The sequence below is a fragment of the Crocodylus porosus genome, unplaced genomic scaffold (assembly GCF_001723895.1).
Source record: "Crocodylus porosus isolate Cpor-Errol unplaced genomic scaffold, CroPor_comp1, whole genome shotgun sequence".
NCBI lineage: Eukaryota > Metazoa > Chordata > Crocodylia > Crocodylidae > Crocodylus > Crocodylus porosus.
The window spans coordinates 4,109,265-4,120,346 of record NW_017728929.1 but is presented as its reverse complement, the minus strand read 5'-3'; the positions used below and the strand labels follow the sequence as shown (position 1 = coordinate 4,120,346).

General features: G+C 47.1%; 1 protein-coding gene across 2 annotated transcripts in view; it reads right to left on the bottom strand.

Moving 5' to 3' along the window:
* Nucleotides 1-7,836, bottom strand: part of ANKMY1 (ankyrin repeat and MYND domain containing 1) — a 62,566-nt gene extending 54,730 nt beyond the window's left edge. For both annotated transcript variants that reach the window (XM_019542943.1, XM_019542944.1), the window contains exon 1: nt 7,659-7,836. In XM_019542943.1, coding sequence (XP_019398488.1) covers nt 7,659-7,832 — 174 coding nt within the window. In that variant the 5' untranslated portion in view covers nt 7,833-7,836. The remainder of the gene's footprint in view (nt 1-7,658) is intronic.
* Nucleotides 7,837-11,082: the final 3,246 nt, after the last annotated feature.

Sequence of the window (11,082 nt, the reverse complement as noted above, 5' to 3'; positions counted from 1 at the left end):
GCTCTTGAAGGTGTTCAATGTAGGTGCTTGAACCACCTCTGATGGCAGGCTGTTCCAGACCTTGGGGGCTCGGACAGTAAAGAAATTCTTTCTTATGTCCAGCCTGAAACGGTCTCGCAGTAGTTTATGACCATTCAAGAAGGGGAGGAGAGAGGACCAGGCAACTATAAGCCAATTAACCTAACTTCTATCCCAGGGAAAATCCTGGAAAAAATCATCAAGGAGTATACGTGCGACATGCTTGCAGAAGGTAGGATTCTGAATGACAGCCAGCATGGCTTCGTCGCAGGCAGGTCTTCTCTTACCAATCTCATCTCCTACAACCAGGTAACTTGCCACTTCGATAAGAGAGAGGAGGCTAACATTGTATACCTAGACTTCCAAAAGGTCTTTGATCTGGTATCCCATGATGTTCTCACAGGAAAATTGGAGGATTGTGTTGTTGGCGGGCTTCACTGCTCAAAAGTTAGGTGGGTAGGAAGTTGGCTGTGGGGTTGGACCCAGAGAGTTCTAATGAACGGATCTATGTCATCCTGGCGAGAAGTGGCCAGGGGTGTCCCTCAGGGGTCCGTGCTTGGTCCAGTGCTTTTCAACTTCTTTATCAATGATTTGGATGTGGGGGTGAAAAGCTCACTGGCCAAGTTTGCAGATGACACCAAGTTATGAGGGAGCATGATCATGCTTGAAAATCGGCTGCAGATACAGGTGGACCTAAACAGGCTAGCAAATTGGGCGGATCGGAACCAGAAGAAGTTCAAAATTGAGAAGTGTAAAGTGCTCCATCTGGGGACGAACAATCCCCAACATACTTACAGGCTCAGTGGCACCAAACTGACTAGCACCATGACTGAAAGGTACCTAGGTAATAGCAGACCATAGTATGAACACAAGCCATCAGTGTGATAATGTAGCCAGGAGGGAAAACAATACTCTGGCATATATCAACCCTTGCATCTCAAACAAAACAAAGAAGGCGATTCTTTTGTTTTACTCAGCATTGGTGAGACCGCAGCTGGAGTACCGCATCCTGTTCTGGGCTTCGCACTTCAACAAGGACATGGAAAAGCTTAAGAGAGTCCAAAGAAGAGCAACCCATATGATCAGAGACTTGCAAGGCAAGTCATACAAGAAAAGCCTGAGGGACTTGGGTCTCTTCAGCCTAAAACGGCGAAGGCTGAGAGGGGACTTGGTAGCAGCTTACTGCTACATCAAGTGAATACATCAAGGGCTCAGTGAACAACTGTTCACCAGGGCACCCTTGGGGAAAACCAGGAGTAATAGCCACAAAATCCTGAAAGACCACTTCAGGCTCAACTCTAGGAAAAACTTCTTCATAGTTAGGGTGTCCAGACTCTGGAATAAACACCCTCCAGAGGTGGTGCAATCACCTACCCTGGAAATCTTCAAGAGGAGACTGGACAGTCACCTCACTGAGGCACCTGACCCCAGTTGTCTTTCCTGCTTAGTGCCAGAGGGCTGGACCCAATGATCTTGCAAAGTACCTTCCAGTCCCTAACAGTCTGTGAATCTATGTGCCCATAAGCCTTAAGAGGCTTGTACAACCCACACTGAGGCCCATGCCACTGCACCATCACTAAGATCAGCTCTTCAATGAGTTAGGTTACAGCTAACATCAGTAGCCTCATTTCAGTCTTTATGCCTCTTTTTCCAGAGAAAGTCCTAACAAGTAGGTCAGTGTTTTCAGATTCATTCATTCCAAGCTCATTAGGTAGCCTTCACTTCGGGCAACTATGTCCAACGGAACAGAACACCAAAGGCTGCAAGTAAAACCTGGGTGGACCACTCACACCACTCAGCACTTTACGCAGCTTAGCTGGCAGAAAATAGGTATTGGACAACTGTTATTAATATACATTTTTTTACCCGTAGGGTACTGTGACTGCACTTTTCATACATAATCCAATGTCCCGAAGAGAAGGAAATCTACTTTCAGTAAACCTCACCATTTTCCTCTAAGCTATAAATGGCAAAACCTGAAAATAGAAATATTTAAAAAATGAATATCTCCAAGGCCACCTGTCCAATTAACCTCACAATATGCAAGCTAATTCTTCTTAAGTAGACAGTCCTATAGAAGAATCAGGATGTGAATGATGTCTTGAGAGACTTACACTGGGTCAAATTCTATCTTGTAATGGACAGAAGTTACAGCTGAGTCACCATAATAACATTCAGAACATTTATGGAAAAGGAAGGAGATAGTAATATTGCAACTGTAATAGTTTAATAAGGTTTGAACACATGATCTGCTAAACTAAATCCACAGGAAATCACAGCGGTTACCAACAGAAGAGTTTGCCTGATCGGTGAGCACCATGGAAACATACTGTGAATTACTAAAATTAATCAAAATTGGAATATAAGAGATAAAGTTCAAGTGATGAAAGTTCTCCAGTCCAATCCAGGATCTACATACATGCAAAATTTCATTAAAATTACTCTTATTACTGTACATTAGTTTTATTTCAACCAAAAGCAGTGATGAAGAGCCCAGTGGTTTAAGGTGCTCAATAGGTCTCTGAATTAGCATCTGCATGTTTTGGTTGTAAAGTGATTTTTTTTTTAATTATAATGAAGCACCAATACAGGAATTGAAAGAGGGAAGGAAGGAAAGTAAACAGAACACATACATGATTAGATCTGAAGTCACTAACTTTGAAATCCCCACAAAGATGTACTGTACATGGGTACTACCCACTGAAATTTTATATACTGTTTTCAGAATGTCCTGAAAATTTAGAGGGAAAAAAAGCAAAGAAGGGCATCAGTGAACCACGCATGGCCTGAACACAGCACGAGTTCCATGTGTGCAAGTATTATCTCATTTATGGGATGGACTGGCCCCACAGATTGCTAGATGATAGGTTTCCCTTTTCAGGATCAGTGGTGCCAGCAGAGCAGACACAGGGCAGCTCCATTCAGGCTCTGGGTAGCTACAGAAGGAAGAGCCAGCAGAGGGAGGGGGAGGGCGGCTTTTGCCCTGCACCAGCTGTAGGCTCCTCTGTCCAAGCTGAGCCGCAGTGGCGAAGAGAGAGATGGCTCCTCAGCGCAGGGCAAAAGTGGTTCCTCCCCCTCCTGCTGCCAGCATCTGTTACAGCTGCCTGGAGCTGGCACTGGCGGCCGTGTGTCTGCTCTGTTAGCACCACTGCCCCAGAGGGCAGCCCAGAGGCAGCGGTGAGGCAACAGAGACACAGGGCAGCCCAGTGCCAGCTCTGGAGCACTGTACTTGGAAGCACCAGCTACAGGACAGGGAGGGCCTTTTCCCCCCCACATTGAGCACCCGTTTCTTCCCTGCCACCGCCGCTCAGCCCAAATGTGGGAGCCTGGAGCCAGCATTGGGTACATGGGGTCAGGGCTGCGCGCATTGGTCCCTGCCTGTACCACGGGACTGGGGCCAGCAGCAGCAGAAAAGGAGCCGCTAAGAAAGGCATTCCCGCTGTGGAGCAGGCCCAGCCCTGCTGCATGCCCAGGGAGTGGCACCTCAGCCCAGCAGGACTAAAGGACTCGCTGGGGGCCAGACAAAGCCCCTTCATAGGCCAGCCCACAGTGTCTGGCCATGCCACCATCCAGCCGCCAGAGTGTCAAGGAGGGAGGGCAGACCTGGCTGCCAGTAGGGGCAGAGGGGAAACTAACCCCCGCTCCCTGCCCCCTCTGCCTCAGGGACCATGGTGCCTGCTGCTGCAGCAGAGGGAGAAGCAACCAACAGACCTGGCTCAAGTCCTTGCAAGTGGGACAGGGAGGGGGGAATTAAACCCCACTGTGGCCAGACCTCCGCCCCTGCCAGCTGGTGTGTCTGCTCCAGCTAGAGAGCAGAGGGGCCGGATCAGCCCTGTGGCTGGACCAGAGAGCCCCACCCACCCAGAGAACATGCCAGGATGCTGGGGGTGTCTGGTTTAACTTAAATGAGAAAGGGGTCTGGGACAGACAATGCATAAACTGGTTTGAGCTAAATCAGTTAAGTCTGATATTACATTTAACCAGGTTTAACTTAAACCAGTGTGGGACATTTTGAAACTGGTTTATGTGCACTGAATGTCTGTTCTGTTACAGGTTTAAACCAGTTTCTGATCACTTAAACTGGTTTACGTGTAATGGTTGTCCCTAGCGAAAGAGTTGCATGCTATATCCCTGAATGCCCAAAACTATCAATAAAATCACTGGGAGTTCAGTATGTTCAAGGAATACAGGAAAGGGACCTAAATGACTTGCAGAGAACCAGGATTAAAACACAAATTACTAGTTCCTTGTCTACTGGTTAACCGACCTTGTCACTTCCATTATAATTTGTATTGCAAACACTTATAATGTATGACATCATGAATCAGAGCCCCAGCCCCCTAGCTACCATAAACATGTAACAAAGGGATAGTGCAGGCTTCCTTATTACAATTCCTGATGGAGTTACCTGAGGGTAGTTAAACATATTTCAAAACATCATCAGGCTCCCCTAAGTGAACCTAGCGTCCATTAGAATATTAGATTTCAATAGGATAATTACCTATTAATTTTCTAAAACAATACAATCTTGCTAAATCTTAAGGTGTGGACAAACATGCATTTGAAACTATTTCAGAAAGGAAATGTTCCAAAAGCTCAGCAGCTGTTATGTTCCAATTCAGTAGTCCTCAACATCTTTAGACCCAAGGCACCCCTCCAAAACTTATCAGAATTAGAAGCACCCCATTTAAAAAACGAATATACATATATTATGACTATTACAAGCATTATAATTGTACTATTAATTACTGTTATTAACTGACTATATCATTCTTAGATAATAAATTCTTATCTAATAAAGGGCTTAGTCCATCTGTCTGTCTGTCCCTAATGCTCTTGGAGCACTCTGATTGTTTAGTGAAGCAACCAGAGTGTGGAGCGCTGCTATGACAGCAGGAACGGAGCAGGGGTGAAGCCATTGACGCTGAAGGCAACAACAGTGCAGGGTGCTGGCGGAGGGGGATGGAGGAGATGGCAAGGTAAGCTTCCTTCCCTTGCTCCTAGGAGGTGGCAGCAGTGCAGGGTGGGAGGTGGCAGCACTCCATCCCCACCCGCCCTCTCCCCCCTATCATTCTTGACGGGCGACGGGCAATTCACTAGTTATATTATATTCAGCCCTTCAGGCTGCTGGTGGGAGCTGCTCCCCTAGCTCTGCCTGGCCTCACATAGGTTTGCTCCCCACACATGGCTTCAGTTCATTGGTGGTGATCAGGAACCAACAGGATAAATTTTCCCCTTTCCCTTGAACTTCAGCCCTAGAGGCCTAACAGGAAGAGTTCAAGAATGCCCAGTCAGCAGGAACATGGTACTAGGCTACACACACAGCACATGGGAAGCTCTGATGGGATGGTGGGCAAAAGGACACACAAGACCTGAGATGGGAGAGGGGGTAGGCCAAAGGGAATGCCACAACATGGTCACAGTCACTGCCACCACCACTAACACAATGGCATGAAGCTGCAATGTACACTTCTGCTTTCAGGAGGCCTAATGGAGGTAAACTGAGAAGTGGCTGCAGCAGAAAGTTGGGTCCACCTGAATTACATTATGTAGACAGGCACACTGCTCATTCTGGTTAACTACCTGTATGCTTAAATCCTGCTTCATTTTATTATATTACTAGCCTGCAGATGGAGACACAGAACTGCTCTAGAAAATAATAAATACTCAGCATGCCAAGAACTATCATGATCATGATGATGCCTCAGCACTGAAAACAGGAATGTAAAAGATTCTCTCTCTTATCTCAGACTAGATAGCTTCATCTTTATTTTTTTTCAATAGAAAGTATGAGAGAGACAAAGATGCACATATAAGAAAACATGTCTCTTTGTAGCCTCTCTCTTTATACTTTCCACTAGATGGGTTTGTAAAAGCACTATTTAGTCTTAGTTCTATATAATGGAGGAAGAATTTAAAATGGAGCAGTGGCATGAAAAATTTGGCTAATCTCTCTCCCACCAGATGAGTCTAGTTCAATAAGGTTAAAAACAAAGGTCAGTTTATCCAGGGGCTGAGAGTCCCAGACTGTGACTCCAATCTAAATGGGCCATTAACTGGAATTAGCCCAGATCCTCCCAGGCAAAGTGTTAGTTCGGACATTTAACAGGTACTTCAGGTGGAAAAATGGGCTCCTCCCTCAGGAGGATCTCAGGATAAAAGGCTTTGCTCTGTTTTTAGCAGAAGACACACAAATGTATTCTTTCTCTATCCAACAGTGTCACCTACAGTTACAGGATTTATTAACCATATTATTTCTACAAAGTAACTATGAAGTTAGGCACACTTCCAAAAGTGTTAAAAGCATAATTCTCTAGTAAAAGAATCATTGCCAGAAAAGTATATAATAATATAACAATCTAAGGGATGATGTTAATCTAGTACAGGGTAATCATGTATACATCAAATGAGTGTTGCTCCACATAACATCCCACATCAAATACAAGACAGTCAGGAAACATAACACATTTACTACAGTGTAAATCTGTAGTCCTCAACCACCCACCCCTTCAGCCAAATCTGGCCCATGGGGCAACATCACCCAGCTCCTGGGGAAGCTCTGCAGGCTGGATGGCAAAGACCCACATGCCAGCACACAGCGTTGTTCTAAAGCCAGATCCAGCACATGGGGCCAGGCTGATGTGCCAGATTTCACCCTTGGACTGACCCCATGTGCCAACCCCATGCTGGATCACAGGACTAGGAGGCTGAGCACTACTAGTGTAAATTAAATGGGTTTTTGGCACTGACATAAATTACACCAGGACGTAAAGCAGACAGACCAGCACCAAGGGAGTGCAAGCCAAAAGATGAAAGAACAGGTCATAGGCCTGTTTGGTTTGGCACATTTGCTTTAGCAAACAGCTCCCCCAGGATAAGTGAAGCCACACAACATCTACCCTGGTGCTGATTATATTACCTCTAATTCTGCCAGGGGCAATTCTGTCAAACGACAATATATGAAAGTTAAAACCGATGTGTGATCCTCAAGTCAAATTCAGTCAGGAAGCCAAAGGAAGCTAAGAACAGAGCAGAGACCTCTGTTCTGCCCATTATCTTATTCATTCTCATCTGCCAAATTCAGGTAAATACAACCGGCAATAGCCAGCCTACCATCTGCATGGCTAAATTCCCATCCTGCCTTCAAACTGAATTAGTGGTTAAGCCTTAAAATCGTCATCCAGCATTTAAACCACAAGTTCTAACAGAAGTAAAAAACAGTGGAGACATCGGAGGTCTGGTTCCTGTGCAGCGAAGGGCTCGTTCTGCAAGCCTTCGGCAGCAAAGTGCTCGGCAACAGGAGACTCAGAAACAAGTGTTTCTTTTCTGGAAGCGTTTCTTTTCTGCCACCCACGGCGGGGGGGGGAGCAGGTGATCACCCACAGGTGCTGCTGGCAGTGTCGGTGGCACCTTTTTGCAGCGGATGCACCGCCACGCCCAGGGAGTGTACATGCTCTCACGTGCACAAGCCTCTTGCCTAAGCGTGCCGTGCCACAACTTACTCCTGTCCAGGCCAGCATTGGGGAAGACCAAAACATACCTCTCCACTCCCCTGTGGGCTTTTCCCCCAAGCACCTTTACAGATTCACGCGACCCGGGAGGCGCTGACCGGCGCACTCGGTGGAAAGCCGCTCACTCACCTCGCCGTTGGCCCAGCGGAACTCCCCGTGCCCGCCCTTCAGAGCAGAGGCGACCTCCCCCCTGTAGCTGCAGCCGTCCGGCCACGCCTGCGCCCCGCTGCCGCTGCCCGGAGCCGGGCCGCCCGCCTGCACGAGACCGCACGGCCGGTCAGCGGCCTCTTCTCCCGCCGCCATCCTCCTCCTGCTGCTCCGTCCTCCGCGGGCAGGCCGAAGCGCGGTCCCCCCAGCGCTGCCGCGGGCGCCCCAACCCGACCACTCGCGTGGGCCCCACCACGCGTCCAGCGCTGCAGCGTCCGGTTGCCATAGAGACCGCGGCTGGGGGCGGGGTTTGTGAGCTGCTGTTTCAGGCCCCGCCTCCCCAGAGCCAGGGGCCGCCCCGCGCCTCCCGCCCTCGCGTGCTGTTGGAGACCAGGAGCCCGCTCGGTGGCGGGGCTCGGGGCAGGGACAGTACTGCCAGCCGCACCGGGCCACAAATCACGAGATGAACTCTTTAAAAACCAGGAGACTGGCACTGAATCATGAGATACCATTGTGGAAGTGGGGGGAGGGCTGTGGGTGTGCAGCGGTGGCCTTAGTTGTTGGGGCCCTGGGCAAGAGAGCCATGTGATGCCCCGGAGGCTTAATTTTGATGACCTAGAAGCAAGTCGGACATGTTTTATTTCAATTTCACTTTGCCCTATCCGTAAACATGCAATGAAAGTATCTTAATACAATATTGATAATACAAATATTCAGGGTAATTCATTTTTATTTTTATAGTGTGGGGTTCCAGGCGGTCACCTGGTTTCCCTGCCATAAGGGTGCTGCTGGGGCTGTGTAGGGTGTGGAGCCCAGAGAGGGGAGTCCCTGCACATCCTGGCAGGATGCAGGGAACTGTGGGTCAGGAGTGAGGGGTAATAACAGACCATAGTATGAACATGAGCTGGCAGTGTGATTGTGATGCTGTAGCCAGGAGGGCAAACATACTGACAGGCTCAGTGGCACCAAACTGACTAGCACCACAACTGAAAGGGACCTAGGTAATAGCAGAACACAGCATGAACCTGAGCCATCAGTGCAATGCTGTAGCCAGCAGGGAAAACAATACTCGCATGCATCAACTGGTGCATCTCAAGCAAAACCAAGCCAATTCTTCCACTGTACTCGGTACTGATGAGACCGCAGCTGGAGTACTGCGTCCAGTTCTGGGTGCCACGCTGCACCAAGGATGTGGAAAAGCTTGAGAGAGTCCAGAGTAGAGCACCCGTATGATCAGAGACTTGCAAGACAAGCCATATGAGAAAAGGCTGAGGGACTTGGGTCTCTTCAGCCTAAAAAAGAGAAGGCTGAGAGAGGACCTGGTAGCAGCTTACTGCTATATCAGGGAAATACATCAAGGGCTCAGCGAACAGCTATTCACCAGGGCACCCTTGGGGAAAACTAAGAGTAATAGCCACAAACTCCTGGAAGACCACTTCAGGCTCAACTCTAGGAAAAACGTCATAGTTCAGGTGTCCAGACTGTGCATGAGCTCCCTCCAGAGATGGTGCAATCACCTACCCTGGAAATCTTCAAGAGGAGACTGGACAGTCACCTTGCTGGGGTCACCAAACCCCAGTTGCCTTTCCTGCCTAGTGTCGAGGGCTGGACCCGATGATGTTGCGGGTGAGGTCACTATCTTCTGGGGAAGGAGGGGAATTAAAATTGGGAAGTAAAGTAAGTTCTCCCCATAGCAAATGGTAGGTAGGAAGCAGAAACCTCCATTTTCCACAGCAGCAGCCTTTTTTAAAATCCTCAGGCAACTTGCAGATTCCCCAGATACCTGTGTCTTAGAAATTAGAACCCCAAATTATCAGGATACCAGGAAATCACGCAAGGTTCCTTTGCAGGAGAATTCCCAGAAAGCACATCCCTATCTAGTGTGTGGTGTGTCAGTCTGAGGTTAAACATGGAAATGTCAACCTACCTGGAGTTAATACAGAGCTGTTCTTCTTTTGTAAAGAAGCCGCACGTCATTAGGCTTCCAAGTAGTGCTAAAACAACTGCCAAAGGAAATAAGAGCTCATCTTTGTTTCATTTACAAGGGGATTGCCAATCTGAAGTTAGTGAGTCTGATCAAAAAAAATAAGGCAAGTTGGATTTGTCCCTTAGTCCAGTGGTTCTCAAGCTTTTTTGTACCAGGACCCATTTTTAAACATCAATGGGCAGTCCTGACCTGCTGCCCCTCACTCCCAGGCCTGAACTCCCCAGCATGTATGGTAAGGGGCCTGGGAGTCCCCAGGCAGCCCCTTGCAGTTGGAACTTTGCCAACCTGCAAGGGAAAAGCCGCAGTTTCCCACATTTTTCTCCTTTAAAGGAGAATCTATTTTTAAGGTTTGTTGTTCCATTTTTAAAGTTTATTCATGACTCTTTCATATATACTCGCTACTCACTTTTGGGTCACGATGCATGGGTTGAGAAACGCTGCCTTAGCCTTCGTGGTAGATAAAAGCCTGTGAACACATTTCATTTAAAAAAAAAGTCAAGTTGAAATGTCCCAAGCTGACATTTGCTTTTAAAAAATATAGTTGGGTTTAAAATCCCTTTTTATTATGTATAAAATCTAAAAGCCACTTAGAATTAAATTTGTAAGAGTTAGAATCTCTGCAGTCATAAAGCTTATTGATGTAAGTCCATAATACAGAGTCTATCAGGCTGAGAAAACAGTGAGCTTTAATAGCTGTCTTAAAACAGTAGATCAAGCATTAACTAATAAGGGGAGAGGTACTCATGTGAGGTAGACTTACTAAATAAGGTACAGAGTTTTGTCGTACATTCAGCCACTACTATTTTCAGAAAGCAGTTGTTTTTGCCACTGAGCAGAACTTCAGACTTGAGACAAAATCATTTTTTCCTTCATTTATAAACATATCTGTTCGAAAAGCCAGAAAGTCATTTCTGGCTCTTTTACAGGCATTCTGCAAAGCCAGGTAATCAATCAGCTGGATATAATTAACCAGTCAAACATTTACTGGCACCAGAAGTCATCCAAGGACTGTAGAACATAAAATGTAAAAACAATCCCTGGAACAGAGTCTGAACACAGGTACTGTAATCACTAGACTTTAAAGTTAAATCCTTCCCTTATCTTCTATTATTTCTGTCCCCATGAAGCTCACGTTATTTGCTGAAAGGGTAGCAAAGTCTCAAGAAGAGAGACATCCCCTGCCATCCCAAGCCAGTTTATATCTTGGTAGTTAAGACACTCTACTAGGAATTAGAAAATGTGGGTTTGGACCCCTTTAAGCTGATGTTGCACAAAAGCGGTTCGTTTCTCTGGAGGCCCGCAAAGATCACAGACACACAAACATCAGCCGGCACAAAAGGATGTATTTGTTTGCAAACAAGGTCAGAGTGGGGCATTGATGCCCAAATCAGCTTCTGACAAACTAATTGCGTTTGCAAG